This window comes from Oncorhynchus keta, unplaced genomic scaffold (genome assembly GCF_023373465.1).
Source record: "Oncorhynchus keta strain PuntledgeMale-10-30-2019 unplaced genomic scaffold, Oket_V2 Un_scaffold_9146_pilon_pilon, whole genome shotgun sequence".
NCBI classification, from domain to species: domain Eukaryota; kingdom Metazoa; phylum Chordata; class Actinopteri; order Salmoniformes; family Salmonidae; genus Oncorhynchus; species Oncorhynchus keta.
In genome coordinates, this window is record NW_026291012.1 from 1 (window position 1) to 23,775 (window position 23,775).

At 43.9% G+C, this 23,775-nt stretch overlaps 1 protein-coding gene and 1 long non-coding RNA gene across 2 annotated transcripts in view; both read left to right on the forward strand.

Moving 5' to 3' along the window:
* The first annotated feature begins 35 nt into the window (after window positions 1–35).
* Window positions 36–3,978, forward strand: LOC127929618 (uncharacterized). Its single transcript, XR_008135522.1, has 3 exons — window positions 36–1,538; window positions 2,413–2,678; window positions 3,859–3,978. It is a non-coding gene; the product is annotated as an uncharacterized LOC127929618 (long non-coding RNA).
* A 3,022-nt stretch (window positions 3,979–7,000) lies between these two features.
* The window catches only part of LOC127929617 (lysine-specific demethylase phf2-like), a 29,004-nt gene continuing 12,229 nt past the window's right edge, over window positions 7,001–23,775 (forward strand). The window contains exons 1-3 of the mRNA XM_052517647.1: window positions 7,001–7,010; window positions 7,178–7,270; window positions 14,633–14,742. Coding sequence (XP_052373607.1) covers window positions 7,001–7,010; window positions 7,178–7,270; window positions 14,633–14,742 — 213 coding nt within the window. The remainder of the gene's footprint in view (window positions 7,011–7,177; window positions 7,271–14,632; window positions 14,743–23,775) is intronic.

The window sequence follows — 23,775 nt, forward strand, 5'->3', positions numbered from 1 at the left end:
GTGAAATGCTGAATACAACAGGTGTAGTAGACCTCACAGTGAAATGCTGAATACAACAGGTGTAGTAGACCTCACAGTGAAATGCTGAATACAACAGGTGTAGTAGACCTTACAGTGAAATGCTGAATACAACAGGTGTAGTAGACCTTACAGTGAAATGCTGAATACAACAGGTGTAGTAGACCTCACAGTGAAATGCTGAATACAACAGGTGTAGTAGACCTCACAGTGAAATGCTGAATACAACAGGTGTAGTAGACCTTACAGTGAAATGCTGAATACAACAGGTGTAGTAGACCTTACAGTGAAATGCTGAATACAACAGGTGTAGTAGACCTCACAGTGAAATGCTGAATACAACAGGTGTAGTAGACCTCACAGTGAAATGCTGAATACAACAGGTGTAGTAGACCTTACAGTGAAATGCTGAATACAACAGGTGTAGTAGACCTTACAGTGAAATGCTGAATACAACAGGTGTAGTAGACCTTACAGTGAAATGCTGAATACAACAGGTGTAGTAGACCTCACAGTGAAATGCTGAATACAACAGGTGTAGTAGACCTCACAGTGAAATGCTGAATACAACAGGTGTAGTAGACCTTACAGTGAAATGCTGAATACAACAGGTGTAGTAGACCTCACAGTGAAATGCTGAATACAACAGGTGTAGTAGACCTCACAGTGAAATGCTGAATACAACAGGTGTAGTAGACCTCACAGTGAAATGCTGAATACAACAGGTGTAGTAGACCTCACAGTGAAATGCTGAATACAACAGGTGTAGTAGACCTCACAGTGAAATGCTGAATACAACAGGTGTAGTAGACCTCACAGTGAAATGCTGAATACAACAGGTGTAGTAGACCTTACAGTGAAATGCTGAATACAACAGGTGTAGTAGACCTCACAGTGAAATGCTGAATACAACAGGTGTAGTAGACCTTACAGTGAAATGCTGAATACAACAGGTGTAGTAGACCTCACAGTGAAATGCTGAATACAACAGGTGTAGTAGACCTCACAGTGAAATGCTGAATACAACAGGTGTAGTAGACCTTACAGTGAAATGCTGAATACAACAGGTGTAGTAGACCTCACAGTGAAATGCTGAATACAACAGGTGTAGTAGACCTTACAGTGAAATGCTGAATACAACAGGTGTAGTAGACCTCACAGTGAAATGCTGAATACAACAGGTGTAGTAGACCTTACAGTGAAATGCTGAATACAACAGGTGTAGTAGACCTCACAGTGAAATGCTGAATACAACAGGTGTAGTAGACCTTACAGTGAAATGCTGAATACAACAGGTGTAGTAGACCTCACAGTGAAATGCTGAATACAACAGGTGTAGTAGACCTCACAGTGAAATGCTGAATACAACAGGTGTAGTAGACCTTACAGTGAAATGCTGAATACAACAGGTGTAGTAGACCTCACAGTGAAATGCTGAATACAACAGGTGTAGTAGACCTTACAGTGAAATGCTGAATACAAGTGTAGTAGACCTAACAGTGAAATGCTGAATACAACAGGTGTAGTAGACCTTACAGTGAAATGCTGAATGCAACAGGTGTAGTAGACCTTACAGTGAAATGCTGAATACAACAGGTGTAGTAGACCTCACAGTGAAATGCTGAATACAACAGGTGTAGTAGACCTCACAGTGAAATGCTGAATACAACAGGTGTAGTAGACCTTACAGTGAAATGCTGAATACAACAGGTGTAGTAGACCTTACAGTGAAATGCTGAATACAACAGGTGTAGTAGACCTTACAGTGAAATGCTGAATACAACAGGTGTAGTAAACCTCACAGTGAAATGCTGAATACAACAGGTGTAGTAAACCTCACAGTGAAATGCTGAATACAACAGGTGTAGTAGACCTTACAGTGAAATGCTGAATATAACAGGTGTAGTAGACCTCACAGTGAAATGCTGAATACAACAGGTGTAGTAGACCTCACAGTGAAATGCTGAATACAACAGGTGTAGTAGACCTTACAGTGAAATGCTGAATACAACAGGTGTAGTAGACCTTACAGTGAAATGCTGAATACAACAGGTGTAGTAGACCTTACAGTGAAATGCTGAATACAACAGGTGTAGTAGACCTTACAGTGAAATGCTGAATACAACAGGTGTAGTAAACCTCACAGTGAAATGCTGAATACAACAGGTGTAGTAGACCTTACAGTGAAATGCTGAATACAACAGGTGTAGTAGACCTTACAGTGAAATGCTGAATACAACAGGTGTAGTAGACCTTACAGTGAAATGCTGAATACAACAGGTGTAGTAGACCTTACAGTGAAATGCTGAATACAACAGGTGTAGTAGACCTTACAGTGAAATGCTGAATACAACAGGTGTAGTAGACCTCACAGTGAAATGCTAAATACAACAGGTGTAGTAGACCTTACAGTGAAATGCTGAATACAACAGGTGTAGTAGACCTTACAGTGAAATGCTGAATACAACAGGTGTAGTAGACCTTACAGTGAAATGCTGAATACAACAGGTGTAGTAGACCTTACAGTGAAATGCTGAATACAACAGGTGTAGTAGACCTCACAGTGAAATGCTGAATACAACAGGTGTAGTAGACCTTACAGTGAAATGCTGAATACAACAGGTGTAGTAGACCTTAAAGTGAAATGCTGAATACAACAGGTGTAGTAGACCTTACAGTGAAATGCTGAATACAACAGGTGTAGTAGACCTCACAGTGAAATGCTGAATACAACAGGTGTAGTAGACCTTACAGTGAAATGCTGAATACAACAGGTGTAGTAGACCTTACAGTGAAATGCTGAATACAACAGGTGTAGTAGACCTTACAGTGAAATGCTGAATACAACAGGTGTAGTAGACCTTACAGTGAAATGCTGAATACAACAGGTGTAGTAGACCTTACAGTGAAATGCTGAATACAACAGGTGTAGTAGACCTTACAGTGAAATGCTGAATACAACAGGTGTAGTAGACCTCACAGTGAAATGCTGAATACAACAGGTGTAGTAGACCTTACAGTGAAATGCTGAATACAACAGGTGTAGTAGACCTCACAGTGAAATGCTGAATACAACAGGTGTAGTAGACCTTACAGTGAAATGCTGAATACAACAGGTGTAGGTAGACCTTACAGTGAAATGCTGAATACAACAGGTGTAGTAGACCTTACAGTGAAAAGCTGAATACAACAGGTGTAGGTAGACCTTACAGTGAAATGCTGAATACAACAGGTGTAGTAGACCTCACAGTGAAATGCTGAACACAACAGGTGTACTAGACCTTACAGTGAAATGCTGAATACAACAGGTGTAGTAGACCTTAAAGTGAAATGCTGAATACAACAGGTGTAGTAGACCTTACAGTGAAATGCTGAATATAACAGGTGTAGTAGACCTCACAGTGAAATGCTGAATACAACAGGTGTAGTAGACCTCACAGTGAAATGCTGAATACAACAGGTGTAGTAGACCTTAAAGTGAAATGCTGAATACAACAGGTGTAGTAGACCGTACAGTGAAATGCTGAATACAACAGGTGTAGTAGACCTCACAGTGAAATGCTGAATACAACAGGTGTAGTAGACCTTACAGTGAAATGCTGAATACAACAGGTGTAGTAGACTTTACAGTGAAATGCTGAATACAACAGGTGTAGTAGACCTTACAGTGAAATGCTGAATACAACAGGTGTAGTAGACCTTACAGTGAAATGCTGAATACAACAGGTGTAGTAGACCTTACAGTGAAATGCTGAATACAACAGGTGTAGTAGACCTTACAGTGAAATGCTGAATACAACAGGTGTAGTAGACCTTACAGTGAAATACTGAATACGACAGGTGTAGTAGACCTCACAGTGAAATGCTGAATACAACAGGTGTAGTAGACCTCACAGTGAAATGCTGAATACAACAGGTGTAGTAGACCTCACAGTGAAATGCTGAATACAACAGGTGTAGTAGACATTACAGTGAAATGCTGAAATGAGTCAGAGTCAATACAGAGTCAATGTGTCAATGTTGAGGCTATATACAGGGGGTATCGGTACAGAGTCAATGTGGAGGCTATATACAGGGGGTATCGGTACAGAGTCAATGTGGAGGCTATATACAGGGGGTATCGGTACAGAGTCAATGTGGAGGCTATATACAGGGGGTATCGGTACAGAGTCAATGTGGAGGCTATATACAGGGGGTATCGGTACAGAGTCAATGTGGAGGCTATATACAGGGGGTATCGGTACAGAGTCAATGTGGAGGCTATATACAGGGGGTACTGGTACAGAGTCAATGTTGAGGCTATATACAGGGGGTACTGGTACAGAGTCAATGTTGAGGCTATATACAGGGGGTACTGGTACAGAGTCAATGTTGAGGCTATATACAGGGGGTACTGGTACAGAGTCAATGTTGAGGCTATATACAGGGGGTACTGGTACAGAGTCAATGTTGAGGCTATATACAGGGGGTACTGGTACAGAGTCAATGTGGAGGCTATATACAGGGGGTACTGGTACAGAGTCAATGTTGAGGCTATATACAGGGGGTACTGGTACAGAGTCAATGTTGAGGCTATATACAGGGGGTACTGGTACAGAGTCAATGTTGAGGCTATATACAGGGGGTACTGGTACAGAGTCAATGTGGAGGCTATATACAGGGGGTACCAGTACAGAGTCAATGTTGAGGCTATATACAGGGGGTACTGGTACAGAGTCAATGTGGAGGCTATATACAGGGGGTGCCGGTACAGAGTCAATGTTGAGGCTATATACAGGGGGTACCAGTACAGAGTCAATGTTGAGGCTATATACAGGGGGTACTGGTACAGAGTCAATGTGGAGGCTATATACAGGGGGTACTGGTACAGAGTCAATGTTGAGGCTATATACAGGGGGTACTGGTACAGAGTCAATGTGGAGGCTATATACAGGGGGTACTGGTACAGAGTCAATGTGGAGACTATATACAGGGGGTACTGGTACAGAGTCAATGTGGAGGCTATATACAGGGGGTATCGGTACAGAGTCAATGTGGAGGCTATATACAGGGGGTATCGGTACAGAGTCAATGTGGAGGCTATATACAGGGGGTACTGGTACAGAGTCAATGTGGAGGCTATATACAGGGGGTACTGGTACAGAGTCAATGTGGAGGCTATATACAGGGGGTACTGGTACAGAGTCAATGTGGAGGCTATATACAGGGGGTACCGGTACAGAGTCAATGTGGAGGCTATATACAGGGGGTACTGGTACAGAGTCAATGTGTGGAGGCTATATACAGGGGGTACCGGTACAGAGTCAATGTGGAGGCTATATACAGGGGGTACCGGTACAGAGTCAATGTTGAGGCTATATACAGGGGGTACCGGTACAGAGTCAATGTGGAGGCTATATACAGGGGGTACCAGTACAGAGTCAATGTGGAGGCTATATACAGGGGGTACTGGTACAGAGTCAATGTGGAGGCTATATACAGGGGGTACCGGTACAGAGTCGATGTGGAGGCTATATACAGGGGGTACTGGTACAGAGTCTATGTGGAGGCTATATACAGGGGATACCGGTACAGAGTCAATGTGGAGGCTATATACAGGGGGTACTGGTACAGAGTCAATGTGGAGGCTATATACAGGGTGATACGGGACAGAGTCAATGTGGAGGCTATATACAGGGGGTACCGGTACAGAGTCAATGTGGAGGCTATATACAGGGGGTACCGGTACAGAGTCGATGTGGAGGCTATATACAGGGGGTACTGGTACAGAGTCAATGTGGAGGCTATATACAGGGGGTACTGGTACAGAGTCAATGTGGAGGCTATATACAGGGGGTATCGGTACAGAGTCAATGTGGAGGCTATATACAGGGGGTATCGGTACAGAGTCAATGTGGAGGCTATATACAGGGGGTACTGGTACAGAGTCAATGTGGAGGCTATATACAGGGGGTACTGGTACAGAGTCAATGTGGAGGCTATATACAGGGGGTACCGGTACAGAGTCAATGCGGAGGCTATATACAGGGGGGTACCAGTACAGAGTCAATGTGGAGGCTATATACAGGGGGTACCGGTACAGTCAATGTGGAGGCTATATACAGGGGGTACCGGTACAGAGTCAATGTGGAGGCTATATACAGGGGGTACCGGTACAGAGTCAATGTGGAGGCTATATACAGGGGGTACCGGTACAGAGTCAATGTGGAGGCTATATACAGGGGGTACCAGTGCAGAGTCAATGTGGAGGCTATATACAGGGGGTACTGGTACAGAGTCAATGTGGAGGCTATATACAGGGGGTACTGGTACAGAGTCAATGTGGAGGCTATATACAGGGGGTACTGGTACAGAGTCAATGTAGAGGCTATATACAGGGGGTACCGGTACAGAGTCAATGTGGAGGCTATATACAGGGGGTACCTGTACAGAGTCAATGTGGAGGCTATATACAGGGGGTACTGGTACAGAGTCAATGTGGAGGCTATATACAGGGGGTACCAGTGCAGAGTCAATGTGGAGGCTATATACAGGGGGTACTGGTACAGAGTCAATGTGGAGGCTATATACAGGGGGTACTGGTACAGAGTCAATGTGGAGGCTATATACAGGGGGTACCGGTACAGAGTCAATGTGGAGGCTATATACAGGGGGTACCGGTACAGAGTCAATGTGGAGGCTATATACAGGGGGTACTGGTACAGAGTCAATGTGGAGGCTATATACAGGGGGTACCGGTACAGAGTCGATGTGGAGGCTATATACAGGGGTACTGGTACAGAGTCAATGTGGAGGCTATATACAGGGGGTACTGGTACAGAGTCAATGTGGAGGCTATATACAGGGGGTACTGGTACAGAGTCAATGTGGAGGCTATATACAGGGGGTACCGGTACAGAGTCAATGTGGAGGCTATATACAGGGGGTACTGGTACAGAGTCAATGTTGAGGCTATATATGAGTGTCTTGGTGAGCTTGGACCATGTTAGTTTGTTGGTGATGTGGACACCAAGGAACTTGAAGCTCTCACAGACAGACAGTGTTGAGCTGTGGGTGTATGAGTGCTAACTAACCAGAGGGTGTGGCTAACTAACCAGAGGGTGTGGCTAACTAACCAGAGGGTGTGGCTAACTAACCAGAGGGTGTGTGTTTGTTCCAGTTTACCCATCTCTGGAGTCAGAAGAGGATAACCCTGTCTTCAAATCCAGATCCAAGAAGAGGAAAGGTTCAGATACTCCATACAGCCCCACAGGTACTGTACACCTGTCTCTAATACTGTATAGATGAAAGGTTCAGATACTCCATACAGCCCCACAGGTACTGTACACCTGTCTCTAATACTGTATAGATGAAAGGTTCAGATACTCCATACAGCCCCACAGGTAGTACACCTGTCTCTAATACTGTATAGATGAAAGTTCAGATACTCCATACAGCCCCACAGGTACTGTACACCTGTCTCTAATACTGTATAGATGAAAGGTTCAGATACTCCATACAGCCCCACAGGTACTGTACACCTGTCTCTAATACTGTATAGATGAAAGGTTCAGATACTCCATACAGCCCCACAGGTACTGTACACCTGTCTCTAATACTGTATAGATGAAAGGTTCAGATACTCCATACAGCCCCACAGGTACTGTACACCTGTCTCTAATACTGTATAGATGAAAGGTTCAGATACTCCATACAGCCCCACAGGTACTGTACACCTGTCTCTAATACTGTATAGATGAAAGGTTCAGATACTCCATACAGCCCCACAGGTACTGTACACCTGTCTCTAATACTGTATAGATGAAAGGTTCAGATACTCCATACAGCCCCACAGGTACTGTACACCTGTCTCTAATACTGTATAGATGAAAGGTTCAGATACTCCATACAGCCCCACAGGTACTGTACACCTGTCTCTAATACTGTATAGATGAAAGGTTCAGATACTCCATACAGCCCCACAGGTACTGTACACCTGTCTCTAATACTGTATAGATGAAAGGTTCAGATACTCCATACAGCCCCACAGGTACTGTACACCTGTCTCTAATACTGTATAGATGAAAGGTTCAGATACTCTACAGCCCCACAGGTACTGTACACCTGTCTCTAATACTGTATAGATGAAAGGTTCAGATACTCCATACAGCCCCACAGGTACTGTACACCTGTCTCTAATACTGTATAGATGAAAGGTTCAGATACTCTACAGCCCCACAGGTACTGTACACCTGTCTCTAATACTGTATAGATGAAAGGTTCAGATACTCCATACAGCCCCACAGGTACTGTACACCTGTCTCTAATACTGTATAGATGAAAGGTTCAGATACTCCATACAGCCCCACAGGTACTGTACACCTGTCTCTAATACTGTATAGATGAAAGGTTCAGATACTCCATACAGCCCCCATACAGCCCTGTATAGATGAAAGGTTCAGATACTACAGCCCCACAGGTACTGTACACCTGTCTCTAATACTGTATAGATGAAAGGTTCAGATACTCTACAGCCCCACAGGTACTGTACACCTGTCTCTAATACTGTATAGATGAAAGGTTCAGATACTCCATACAGCCCCATAGGTACTGTACACCTGTCTCTAATACTGTATAGATGAAAGGTTCAGACACTCCATACAGCCCCACAGGTACTGTACACCTGTCTCTAATACTGTATAGATGAAAGGTTCAGACACTCTATACAGCCCCACAGGTACTGTACACCTGTCTCTAATACTGTATAGATGAAAGGTTCAGATACTCCATACAGCCCCACAGGTACTGTACACCTGTCTCTAATACTGTATAGATGAAAGGTTCAGACACTCCATACAGCCCCACAGGTACTGTACACCTGTCTCTAATACTGTATAGATGAAAGGTTCAGATACTCTACAGCCCCACAGGTACTGTACACCTGTCTCTAATACTGTATAGATGAAAGGTTCAGATACTCCATACAGCCCCACAGGTACTGTACACCTGTCTCTAATACTGTATAGATGAAAGGTTCAGACACTCTATACAGCCCCACGGGTACTGTACACCTGTCTCTAATACTGTATAGATGAAAGGTTCAGACACTCTATACAGCCCCACAGGTACTGTACACCTGTCTCTAATACTGTATAGATGAAAGGTTCAGACACTCTATACAGCCCCACAGGTACTGTACACCTGAACTTAAAGATCCCTGAAATGAGTAGTGAGATGAGATCCCAGAGCAGTGATACTAGTAGTGATACTATCCAGAGCAGTGATACTATCCAGAGCAGTGATACTATTCAGAGTAGTGATACTATCCAGAGTAGTGATACTAGCAGTGATACTATCCAGAGTAGTGATACTATCAGTGATACTATCCAGAGTAGTGATACTATCCAGAGCAGTGATACTATCAGAGTAGTGATACTATCAGAGTAGTGATACTATCCAGAGTAGTGATACTATCAGAGTAGTGATACTATCCAGAGTAGTGATACTATCCAGAGCAGTGATACTATCAGAGTAGTGATACTATCAGAACAGTGATACTATCCAGAGTAGTGATACTATCAGAGTAGTGATACTATCAGAGCAGTGATACTATCAGAGTAGTGATACTATCCAGAGCAGTGATACTATCAGAGTAGTGATACTATCAGAGCAGTGATACTATCAGAGTAGTGATACTATCAGAACAGTGATACTATCCAGAGTAGTGATACTATCCAGAGCAGTGATACTATCAGAACAGTGATACTATCAGAACAGTGATACTATCCAGAGTAGTGATACTATCCAGAGCAGTGATACTATCCAGAGCAGTGATACTATCCAGAGCAGTGATACTATCCAGAGCAGTGATACTATCCAGAGTAGTGATACTATCAGAACAGTGATACTATCCAGAGCAGTGATACTATCAGAACAGTGATACTATCCAGAGCAGTGATACTATCCAGAGCAGTGATACTATCAGAACAGTGATACTATCCAGAGTAGTGATACTATCAGAGTAGTGATACTATCAGAGTAGTGATACTATCCAGAGTAGTGATACTATCCAGAGCAGTGATACTATCCAGAGTAGTGATACTATCCAGAGTAGTGATACTATCCAGAGCAGTGATACTATCCAGAGTAGTGATACTATCCAGAGTAGTGATACTATCAGAGTAGTGATACTATCCAGAGTAGTGATACTATCAGAGCAGTGATACTATCAGAACAGTGATACTATCCAGAGCAGTGATACTATCCAGAGCAGTGATACTATCTAGAGCAGTGATACTATCCAGAGCAGTGATACTATCCAGAGCAGTGATACTATCCAGAGTAGTGATACTATCCAGAGTAGTGATACTATCAGAGTAGTGATACTATCCAGAGTAGTGATACTATCCAGAGCAGTGATACTATCAGAACAGTGATACTATCCAGAGTAGTGATACTATCAGAGTAGTGATACTATCCAGAGTAGTGATACTATCCAGAGCAGTGATACTAGTAGTGATACTATCAGAGTAGTGATACTATCAGAGTAGTGATACTATCCAGAGTAGTGATACTATCAGAGTAGTGATACTATCCAGAGTAGTGATACTATCCAGAGTAGTGATACTATCAGAGTAGTGATACTATCCAGAGTAGTGATACTATCCAGAGTAGTGATACTATCCAGAGTAGTGATACTATCCAGAGTAGTGATACTATCCAGAGCAGTGATACTATCAGAGCAGTGATACTATCAGAACAGTGATACTATCCAGAGCAGTGATACTATCAGAGTAGTGATACTATCAGAGTAGTGATACTATCCAGAGTAGTGTTACTATCAGAGTAGTGATACTATCAGAGTAGTGATACTATCAGAGTAGTGATACTATCCAGAGTAGTGATACTATCCAGAGTAGTGATACTATCCAGAGCAGTGATACTATCAGAGTAGTGATACTATCAGAGTAGTGATACTATCCAGAGCAGTGATACTATCAGAGTAGTGATACTATCCAGAGTAGTGATACTATCCAGAGCAGTGATACTATCCAGAGTAGTGATACTATCCAGAGCAGTGATACTATCCAGAGCAGTGATACTATCCAGAGCAGTGATACTATCCAGAGCAGTGATACTATCCAGAGTAGTGATACTATCCAGAGTAGTGATACTATCCAGAGTAGTGATACTATCAGAGTAGTGATACTATCCAGAGTAGTGATACTATCAGAGTAGTGATACTATCCAGAGCAGTGATACTATCCAGAGTAGTGATACTATCCAGAGTAGTGATACTATCCAGAGTAGTGATACTATTAGAGTAGTGATACTATCAGAGTAGTGATACTAGCAGTGATACTATCCAGAGTAGTGATACTATCCAGAGTAGTGATACTATCAGAGTAGTGATACTATCAGAACAGTGATACTATCCAGAGTAGTGATACTATCAGAACAGTGATACTATCCAGAGTAGTGATACTATCCAGAGTAGTGATACTATCAGAGTAGTGATACTATCCAGAGTAGTGATACTATCAGAGTAGTGATACTATCCAGAGTAGTGATACTATCAGAGTAGTGATACTATCCAGAGTAGTGATACTATCAGAGTAGTGATACTATCCAGAGTAGTGATACTATCCAGAGTAGTGATACTATCCAGAGTAGTGATACTATCAGAGTAGTGATACTATCCAGAGTAGTGATACTATCAGAGTAGTGATACTATCCAGAGTAGTGATACTATCAGAGTAGTGATACTATCCAGAGTAGTGATACTATCCAGAGTAGTGATACTATCAGAGTAGTGATACTATCCAGAGTAGTGATACTATCAGAGTAGTGATACTATCCAGAGTAGTGATACTATCAGAGTAGTGATACTATCCAGAGTAGTGATACTATCAGAGTAGTGATACTATCAGAGTAGTGATACTATCAGAGTAGTGATACTATCCAGAGTAGTGATACTATCAGAGTAGTGATACTATCAGAACAGTGATACTATCAGAGTAGTGATACTATCAGAGTAGTGATACTATCAGAGTAGTGATACTATCCAGAGTAGTGATACTATCCAGAGCAGTGATACTAGTAGTGATACTATCAGAGTAGTGATACTATCCAGAGCAGTGATACTATCCAGAGTAGTGATACTATCCAGAGTAGTGATACTATCCAGAGCAGTGATACTATCCAGAGCAGTGATACTATCCAGAGTAGTGATACTATCCAGAGTAGTGATACTATCCAGAGCAGTGATACTATCCAGAGTAGTGATACTATCAGAACAGTGATACTATCCAGAGTAGTGATACTATCCAGAGTAGTGATACTATCCAGAGTAGTGATACTATCCAGAGTAGTGATACTATCAGAACAGTGATACTATCCAGAGTAGTGATACTATCCAGAGTAGTGATACTATCCAGAGTAGTGATACTATCCAGAGTAGTGATACTATCCAGAGTAGTGATACTATCAGAGTAGTGATACTATCCAGAGTAGTGATACTATCCAGAGTAGTGATACTATCAGAGTAGTGATACTATCCAGAGTAGTGATACTATCCAGAGTAGTGATACTATCCAGAGTAGTGATACTATCAGAGTAGTGATACTATCAGAGTAGTGATACTATCCAGAGTAGTGATACTATCCAGAGTAGTGATACTATCAGAGTAGTGATACTATCCAGAGTAGTGATACTATCAGAGTAGTGATACTATCCAGAGTAGTGATACTATCAGAGTAGTGATACTATCCAGAGTAGTGATACTATCAGAGTAGTGATACTATCAGAGTAGTGATACTATCAGAGTAGTGATACTATCCAGAGTAGTGATACTATCCAGAGTAGTGATACTATCCAGAGCAGTGATACTAGTAGTGATACTATCAGAGTAGTGATACTATCCAGAGCAGTGATACTATCAGAGTAGTGATACTATCCAGAGTAGTGATACTATCAGAGTAGTGATACTATCCAGAGTAGTGATACTATCCAGAGTAGTGATACTATCCAGAGTAGTGATACTATCCAGAGTAGTGATACTATCCAGAGTAGTGATACTATCCAGAGTAGTGATACTATCCAGAGTAGTGATACTATCCAGAGCAGTGATACTATCCAGAGTAGTGATACTATCCAGAGTAGTGATACTATCCAGAGTAGTGATACTATCCAGAGCAGTGATACTATCCAGAGTAGTGATACTATCAGAACAGTGATACTATCCAGAGTAGTGATACTATCCAGAGCAGTGATACTATCCAGAGTAGTGATACTATCAGAACAGTGATACTATCCAGAGTAGTGATACTATCCAGAGTAGTGATACTATCCAGAGTAGTGATACTATCCAGAGTAGTGATACTATCCAGAGTAGTGATACTATCCAGAGTAGTGATACTATCAGAGTAGTGATACTATCCAGAGTAGTGATACTATCCAGAGTAGTGATACTATCCAGAGTAGTGATACTATCCAGAGTAGTGATACTATCCAGAGCAGTGCTACTATCCAGAGTAGTGATACTATTAGAGTAGTGATACTATCAGAGTAGTGATACTAGCAGTGATACTATCCAGAGTAGTGATACTATCCAGAGTAGTGATACTATCAGAGTAGTGATACTATCAGAACAGTGATACTATCCAGAGTAGTGATACTATCCAGAGTAGTGATACTATCCAGAGTAGTGATACTATTAGAGTAGTGATACTATCAGAGTAGTGGTACTAGCAGTGATACTATCAGAGTAGTGATACTATCCAGAGTAGTGATACTATCCAGAGTAGTGATACTATCCAGAGTAGTGATACTATTCAGAGTAGTGATACTATCCAGAGTAGTGATACTATGAGTGATACTATCCAGAGTAGTGATACTATCCAGAGTAGTGATACTATTAGAGTAGTGATACTATCAGAGTAGTGGTACTAGCAGTGATACTATCAGAGTAGTGATACTATCCAGAGTAGTGATACTATCAGAGTAGTGATACTATCCAGAGTAGTGATACTATCCAGAGTAGTGATACTATCAGAGTAGTGATACTATCAGAGTAGTGATACTATCCAGAGCAGTGATACTATCAGAGTAGTGATACTAGCAGTGATACTATCCAGAGTAGTGATACTATCAGAGTAGTGATACTATCCAGAGTAGTGATACTATCCAGAGTAGTGATACTATCCAGAGTAGTGATACTATCAGAGTAGTGATACTATCCAGAGTAGTGATACTATCCAGAGTAGTGATACTATCCAGAGTAGTGATACTATCCAGAGTAGTGATACTATCCAGAGTAGTGATACTATCCAGAGCAGTGCTACTATCCAGAGCAGTGATACTATCCAGAGTAGTGATACTATCCAGAGCAGTGATACTAGTCAGAGCAGTGTGCCAGTTTCATATTTTTTCTCATGTTATTCAGCTGTTACCATGCACCTGCAACAAAGTTAGCTCAGATTTGTATTCCCAATCCATATATAAGGGCCAAATTTATTTATTTCAATTGACTGAATTCCTTATATGAACTGTAGCTCAGTAGTCTTTGAAATTGTTTGGTAATTTTGCATGTATTGTCTGAGCTGTAAAGTGAGTGTTATGGTGTCTCTCTCTGCAGCGCGTGTCGGTCCCTCTGTGCTTCGTCAGGCGAGGCCGGCCAGAGAAGGAGCGCGAGTGGCGTCCATAGAGACAGGACTGGCAGCTGCTGCAGCCAAACTCACACACCAGGTTAGTATGGAGGAGTGTTGGGGGGGGGACACACACACCAGGTTAGTAGGGAAGAGTGTTGGGGGACACACACACACACCAGGTTAGTAGGGAAGAGTGTTGACAGGGGGGACACACCAGGTTAGTAGGGAAGAGTGTTGGGGACACACACACACACCAGGTTAGTAGGGAAGAGTGTTGGGGGACACACACACCAGGTTAGTAGGGAAGAGTGTTGGGGGGGACACACACCAGGTTAGTAGGGAATAGTGTTGGGGACACACACACACACACCAGGTTAGTAGGGAATAGTGTTGGCGGGGGGGACGACGACGGGGGGACACACCAGGTTAGTGGGAAGAGTGTTGAGGGGGAACAGTGGGGTTCCTCTAGTCATCACCCAGGTTAGCTGGGAAGAGTGATGTTCCTCTGAGGGGGTCAACTCACCAGTGGTTATGTTCCTCTAGTCATCACCTCAGGGTTATGTTCCTCTAGTCATCACCTCAGGTTATGTTCCTCTAGTCATCACCTCAGGGTTATGTTCCTCTAGTCATCACCTCAGGGTTATGTTCCTCTAGTCATCACCTCAGGGTTATGTTCCTCTAGTCATCACCTCAGGGTTATGTTCCTCTAGTCATCACCTCAGGGTTATGTTCCTCTAGTCATCACCTCAGGGTTATGTTCCTCTAGTCATCACCTCAGGGTTATGTTCCTCTAGTCATCACCTCAGGGTTATGTTCCTCTAGTCATCACCTCAGGGTTATGTTCCTCTAGTCATCACCTCAGGGTTATGTTCCTCTAGTCATCACCTCAGGGTTATGTTCCTCAGGGTTAGTCATCACCTCAGGGTTATGTTCCTCTAGTCATCACCTCAGGGTTATGTTCCTCTAGTCATCACCTCAGGGTTATGTTCCTCTAGTCATCACCTCAGGGTTATGTTCCTCTAGTCATCACCTCAGGGTTATGTTCCTCTAGTCATCACCTCAGGGTTATGTTCCTCTAGTCATCACCTCAGGGTTATGTTCCTCTAGTCATCACCTCAGGGTTATGTTCCTCTAGTCATCACCTCAGGGTTATGTTCCTCTAGTCATCACCTCAGGGTTATGTTCCTCTAGTCATCACCTCAGGGTTATGTTCCTCTAGTCATCACCTCAGGGTTATGTTCCTCTAGTCATCACCTCAGGGTTATGTTCCTCTAGTCATCACCTCAGGGTTATGTTCCTCTAGTCATCACCTCAGGGTTATGTTCCTCTAGTCATCACCTCAGGGTTATGTTCCTCTAGTCATCACCTCAGGGTTATGTTCCTCTAGTCATCACCTCAGGGTTATGTTCCTCTAGTCATCACCTCAGGGTTATGTTCCTCTAGTCATCACCTCAGGGTTATGTTCCTCTAGTCATCACCTCAGGGTTATGTTCCTCTAGTCATCACCTCAGGGTTATGTTCCTCTAGTCATCACCTCAGGGTTATCACCTCAGGGTTATGTTCCTCTAGTCATCACCTCAGGGTTATGTTCCTCTAGTCATCACCTCAGGGTTATGTTCCTCTAGTCATCACCTCAGGGTTATGTTCCTCTAGTCATCACCTCAGGGTTATGTTCCTCTAGTCATCACCTCAGGGTTATGTTCCTCTAGTCATCACCTCAGGGTTATGTTCCTCTAGTCATCACCTCAGGGTTATGTTCCTCTAGTCATCACCTCAGGGTTATGTTCCTCTAGTCATCACCTCAGGGTTATGTTCCTCTAGTCATCACCTCAGGGTTATGTTCCTCTAGTCATCACCTCAGGGTTATGTTCCTCTAGTCATCACCTCAGGGTTATGTTCCTCTAGTCATCACCTCAGGGTTATGTTCCTCTAGTCATCACCTCAGGGTTATGTTCCTCTAGTCATCACCTCAGGGTTATGTTCCTCTAGTCATCACCTCAGGGTTATGTTCCTCTAGTCATCACCTCAGGGTTATGTTCCTCTAGTCATCACCTCAGGGTTATGTTCCTCTAGTCATCACCTCAGGGTTATGTTCCTCTAGTCATCACCTCAGGGTTATGTTCCTCTAGTCATCACCTCAGGGTTATGTTCCTCTAGTCATCACCTCAGGGTTATGTTCCTCTAGTCATCACCTCAGGGTTATGTTCCTCTAGTCATCACCTCAGGGTTATGTTCCTCTAGTCATCACCTCAGGGTTATGTTCCTCTAGTCATCACCTCAGGGTTATGTTGTTCCAGTTTAGGGGTTATGTTCCTCTAGTCATCACCTCAGGGTTATGTTCCTCTAGTCATCACCTCAGGGTTATGTTCCTCTAGTCATCACCTCAGGGTTATGTTCCTCTAGTCATCACCTCAGGGTTATGTTCCTCTAGTCATCACCTCAGGGTTATGTTCCTCTAGTCATCACCTCAGGGTTATGTTCCTCTAGTCATCACCTCAGGGTTATGTTCCTCTAGTCATCACCTCAGGGTTATGTTCCTCTAGTCATCACCTCAGGGTTATGTTCCTCTAGTCATCACCTCAGGGTTATGTTCCTCTAGTCATCACCTCAGGGTTATGTTCCTCTAGTCATCACCTCAGGGTTATGTTCCTCTAGTCATCACCTCAGGGTTATGTTCCTCTAGTCATCACCTCAGGGTTATGTTCCTCTAGTCATCACCTCAGGGTTATGTTCCTCTAGTCATCACCTCAGGGTTATGTTCCTCTAGTCATCACCTCAGGGTTATGTTCCTCTAGTCATCACCTCAGGGTTATGTTCCTCTAGTCATCACCTCAGGGTTATGTTCCTCAGTCATCACCTCAGGGTTATGTTCCTCTAGTCATCACCTCAGGGTTATGTTCCTCTAGTCATCACCTCAGGGTTATGTTCCTCTAGTCATCACCTCAGGGTTATGTTCCTCTAGTCATCACCTCAGGGTTATGTTCCTCTAGTCATCACCTCAGGGTTATGTTCCTCTAGTCATCACCTCAGGGTTATGTTCCTCTAGTCATCACCTCAGGGTTATGTTCCTCTAGTCATCACCTCAGGGTTATGTTCCTCTAGTCATCACCTCAGGGTTATGTTCCTCTAGTCATCACCTCAGGGTTATGTTCCTCTAGTCATCACCTCAGGGTTATGTTCCTCTAGTCATCACCTCAGGGTTATGTCTAGTCATGTTCCTCTAGTCATCACCTCAGGGTTATGTTCCTCTAGTCATCACCTCAGGGTTATGTTCCTCTAGTCATCACCTCAGGGTTATGTTCCTCTAGTCATCACCTCAGGGTTATGTTCCTCTAGTCATCACCTCAGGGTTATGTTCCTTATGTTCCTCAGGGTTATGTTCCTCTAGTCATCACCTCAGGGTTATGTTCCTCTAGTCATCACCTCAGGGTTATGTTCCTCTAGTCATCACCTCAGGGTTATGTTCCTCTAGTCATCACCTCAGGGTTATGTTCCTCTAGTCATCACCTCAGGGTTATGTTCCTCTAGTCATCACCTCAGGGTTATGTTCCTCTAGTCATCACCTCAGGGTTATGTTCCTCTAGTCATCACCTCAGGGTTATGTTCCTCTAGTCATCACCTCAGGGTTATGTTCCTCTAGTCATCACCTCAGGGTTATGTTCCTCTAGTCATCACCTCAGGGTTATGTTCCTCTAGTCATCACCTCAGGGTTATGTTCCTCTAGTCATCACCTCAGGGTTATGTTCCTCTAGTCATCACCTCAGGGTTATGTTCCTCTAGTCATCACCTCAGGGTTATGTTCCTCTAGTCATCACCTCAGGGTTATGTTCCTCTAGTCATCACCTCAGGGTTATGTTCCTCTAGTCATCACCTCAGGGTTATGTTCCTCTAGTCATCACCTCAGGGTTATGTTCCTCTAGTCATCACCTCAGGTTATCACCTCCAGGGTTATGTTCCTCTAGTCATCACCTCAGGGTTATGTTCCTCAGGGTTATGTTCCTCTAGTCATCACCTCAGGGTTATGTTCCTCTAGTCATCACCTCAGGGTTATGTTCCTCTAGTCATCACCTCAGGGTTATGTTCCTCTAGTCATCACCTCAGGGTTATGTTCCTCTAGTCATCACCTCAGGGTTATGTTCCTCTAGTCATCACCTCAGGGTTATGTTCCTCTAGTCATCACCTCAGGGGGTTATGTTCCTCTAGTCATCACCTCAGGGTTATATAGTCATCACCTCAGGGTTATGTTCCTCTAGTCATCACCTCAGGGTTATGTTCCTCTAGTCATCACCTCAGGGTTATGTTCACCCTCTAGTCATCACCTCAGGGTTATGTTCCTCTAGTCATCACCTCAGGGTTATGTTCCTCTAGTCATCACCTCAGGGTTATGTTCCTCTAGTCATCACCTCAGGGTTATGTTCCTCTAGTCATCACCTCAGGGTTATGTTCCTCTAGTCATCACCTCAGGGTTATGTTCCTCTAGTCATCACCTCAGGGTTATGTTCCTCTAGTCATCACCTCAGGGTTATGTTCCTCTAGTCATCACCTCAGGGTTATGTTCCTCTAGTCATCACCTCAGGGTTATGTTCCTCTAGTCATCACCTCAGGGTTATGTTCCTCTAGTCATCACCTCAGGGTTATGTTCCTCTAGTCATCACCTCAGGGTTATGTTCCTCTAGTCATCACCTCAGGGTTATGTTCCTCTAGTCATCACCTCAGGGTTATGTTCCTCTAGTCATCACCTCAGGGTTATGTTCCTCTAGTCATCACCTCAGGTTATGTTTATGTCATCACCTCAGGGTTATGTCATCATCCTCAGGGTTATGTTAGTCATCACCTAGTCAGTCATCACCTCAGGGTTATGTTCCTCTAGTCATCACCTCAGGGTTATGTTCCTCTAGTCATCACCTCAGGGTTATGTTCCTCTAGTCATCACCTCAGGGTTATGTTCCTCTAGTCATCACCTCAGGGTTATGTTCCTCTAGTCATCACCTCAGGGTTATGTTCCTCTAGTCATCACCTCAGGGTTATGTTCCTCTAGTCATCACCTCAGGGTTATGTTCCTCTAGTCATCACCTCACCTCAGGTTATGTTCCTCTAGTCATCACCTCAGGGTTATGTTCCTCTAGTCATCACCTCAGGGTTATGTTCCTCTAGTCATCACCTCAGGGTTATGTTCCTCTAGTCATCACCTCAGGGTTATGTTCCTCTAGTCATCACCTCAGGGTTATGTTCCTCTAGTCATCACCTCAGGGTTATGTTCCTCTAGGTCAGGGTTATGTTCCTCTAGTCATCACCTCAGGGTTATGTTCCTCTAGTCATCACCTCAGGGTTATGTTCCTCTAGTCATCACCTCAGGGTTATGTTCCTCTAGTCATCACCTCAGGGTTATGTTCCTCTAGTCATCACCTCAGGGTTATGTTCCTCTAGTCATCACCTCAGGGTTATGTTCCTCTAGTCATCACCTCAGGGTTATGTTCCTCTAGTCACCTCAGGTTATGTTCCCTCAGGGTTATGTTCCTCAGTCATCACCTCAGGGTTATGTTCCTCTAGTCATCACCTCAGGGTTATGTTCCTCTAGTCATCACCTCAGGGTTATGTTCCTCTAGTCATCACCTCAGGGTTATGTTCCTCTAGTCATCACCTCAGGGTTATGTTCCTCTAGTCATCACCTCAGGGTTATGTTCCTCTAGTCATCACCTCAGGGTTATGTTCCTCTAGTCATCACCTCAGGTTATGTTCCTCTAGTCATCACCTCAGGGTTATGTTCCTCTAGTCATCACCTCAGGGTTATGTTCCTCTAGTCATCACCTCAGGGTTATGTTCCTCTAGTCATCACCTCAGGGTTATGTTCCTCTAGTCATCACCTCAGGGTTATGTTCCTCTAGTCATCACCTCAGGGTTATGTTCCTCTAGTCATCACCTCAGGGTTATGTTCCTCTAGTCATCACCTCAGGGTTATGTTCCTCTAGTCATCACCTCAGGGTTATGTTCCTCTAGTCATCACCTCAGGGTTATGTTCCTCTAGTCATCACCTCAGGGTTATGTTCCTCTAGTCATCAGGGTTACCTCAGGGTTATGTTCCTCTAGTCACCTCAGGGTTATGTTCCTCAGTCATCACCTCAGGGTTATGTTCCTCTAGTCATCACCTCAGGGTTATGTTCCTCTAGTCATCACCTCAGGGTTATGTTCCTCTAGTCATCACCTCAGGGTTATGTTCCTCTAGTCATCACCTCAGGGTTATGTTCCTCTAGTCATCACCTCAGGGTTATGTCACCTCAGGGTTAGTCACCTCAGGGTTACCTCACCTCAGGGTTATGTTCCTCTAGTCATCACCTCAGGGTTATGTTCCTCTAGTCATCACCTCAGGGTTATGTTCCTCTAGTCATCACCTCAGGGTTATGTTCACCTCAGGGTTATGTTCCTCATCACCTCAGGGTTATGTTCCTCTAGTCATCACCTCAGGGTTATGTTCCTCTAGTCATCACCTCAGGGTTATGTTCCTCTAGTCATCACCTCAGGGTTATGTTCCTCTAGTCATCACCTCAGGGTTATGTTCCTCTAGTCATCACCTCAGGGTTATGTTCCTCTAGTCATCACCTCAGGGTTATGTTCCTCTAGTCATCACCTCAGGGTTATGTTCCTCTAGTCATCACCTCAGGGTTATGTTCCTCTAGTCATCACCTCAGGGTTATGTCATCACCTCTAGTCAGTCACCCAGGGTTATGTTCCTCTAGTCATCACCTCAGGGTTATGTTCCTCTAGTCATCACCTCAGGGTTATGTTCCTCTAGTCATCACCTCAGGGTTATGTTCCTCTAGTCATCACCTCAGGGTTATGTTCCTCTAGTCATCACCTCAGGGTTATGTTCCTCTAGTCATCACCTCAGGGTTATGTTCCTCTAGTCATCACCTCAGGGTTATGTTCCTCTAGTCATCACCTCAGGGTTATGTTCCTCTAGTCATCACCTCAGGGTTATGTTCCTCAGGGGTTAGTCATCACCTCAGGGTTATGTTCCTCTAGTCATCACCTCAGGGTTATGTTCCTCTAGTCATCACCTCAGGGTTATGTTCCTCTAGTCATCACCTCAGGGTTATGTTCCTCTAGTCATCACCTCAGGGTTATGTTCCTCTAGTCATCACCTCAGGGTTATGTTCCTCTAGTCATCACCTCAGGGTTATGTTCCTCTAGTCATCACCTCAGGGTTATGTTCCTCTAGTCATCACCTCAGGGTTATGTTCCTCTAGTCATCACCTCAGGGTTATGTTCCTCTAGTCATCACCTCAGGGTTATGTTCCTCTAGTCATCACCTCAGGGTTATGTTCCTCTAGTCATCACCTCAGGGTTATGTTCCTCAGTCATCACCTCAGGGTTATGTTCCTCTAGTCATCACCTCAGGGTTATGTTCCTCTAGTCATCACCTCAGGGTTATGTTCTAGTCTCACCTCAGGGTTATGTCATCTAGTCATCACCTCAGGGTTATGTTCCTCTAGTCATCACCTCAGGGTTATGTTCCTCTAGTCATCACCTCAGGGTTATGTTCCTCTAGTCATCACCTCAGGGTTATGTTCCTCTAGTCATCACCTCAGGGTTATGTTCCTCTAGTCATCACCTCAGGGTTATGTTCCTCTAGTCATCACCTCAGGGTTATGTTCCTCTAGTCATCACCTCAGGGTTATGTTCCTCTAGTCATCACCTCAGGGTTATGTTCCTCTAGTCATCACCTCAGGGTTATGTTCCTCTAGTCATCACCTCAGGGTTATGTTCCTCTAGTCATCACCTCAGGGTTATGTTCCTCTAGTCATCACCTCAGGGTTATGTTCCTCTAGTCATCACCTCAGGGTTATGTTCCTCTAGTCATCACCTCAGGGTTATGTTCCTCTAGTCATCACCTCAGGGTTATGTTCTAGTCTCTAGTCATCACCTCAGGGTTATGTTCCTCTAGTCATCATCACCTCAGGGTTATGTTCCTCTAGTCATCACCTCAGGGTTATGTTCCTCTAGTCATCACCTCAGGGTTATGTTCCTCTAGTCATCACCTCAGGGTTATGTTCCTCTAGTCATCACCTCAGGGTTATGTTCCTCTAGTCATCACCTCAGGGTTATGTTCCTCTAGTCATCACCTCAGGGTTATGTTCCTCTAGTCATCACCTCAGGGTTATGTTCCTCTAGTCATCACCTCAGGGTTATGTTCCTCTAGTCATCACCTCAGGGTTATGTTCCTCTAGTCATCACCTCAGGGTTATGTTCCTCTAGTCATCACCTCAGGGTTATGTTCCTCTAGTCATCACCTCAGGGTTATGTTCCTCTAGTCATCACCTCAGGGTTATGTTCCTCTAGTCATCACCTCAGGGTTATGTTCCTCTAGTCATCACCTCAGGGTTATGTTCCTCTAGTCATCACCTCAGGGTTATGTTCCTCTAGTCATCACCTCAGGGTTATGTTCCTCTAGTCATCACCTCAGGGTTATGTTCCTCTAGTCATCACCTCAGGGTTAGTCATCACCTCAGGGTTATGTTCCTCTAGTCATCACCTCAGGGTTATGTTCACCTCAGGGTTATGTTCCTCTAGTCATCACCTCAGGGTTATGTTCCTCTAGTCATCACCTCAGGGTTATGTTCCTCTAGTCATCACCTCAGGGTTATGTTCCTCTAGTCATCACCTCAGGGTTATGTTCCTCTAGTCATCACCTCAGGGTTATGTTCCTCTAGTCATCACCTCAGGGTTATGTTCCTCTAGTCATCAGGGTTATGTTCCTCTAGTCATCACCTCAGGGTTATGTTCCTCTAGTCATCACCTCGGGGTTACTAGTCATCACCTCAGGGTTATGTTCCTCTAGTCATCACCTCGGGGTTACTAGTCTCAGGGTTATGTTCCTCTAGTCATCACCTCAGGGTTATGTTCCTCTAGTCATCACCTCAGGGTTATGTTCCTCTAGTCATCACCTCAGGGTTATGTCACCTCCTCTAGTCATCACCTCAGGGTTATGTTCCTCTAGTCATCACCTCAGGGTTATGTTCCTCTAGTCATCACCTCAGGGTTATGTTCCTCTAGTCATCACCTCAGGGTTATGTTCCTCTAGTCATCACCTCAGGGTTATGTTCCTCTAGTCATCACCTCAGGGTTATGTTCC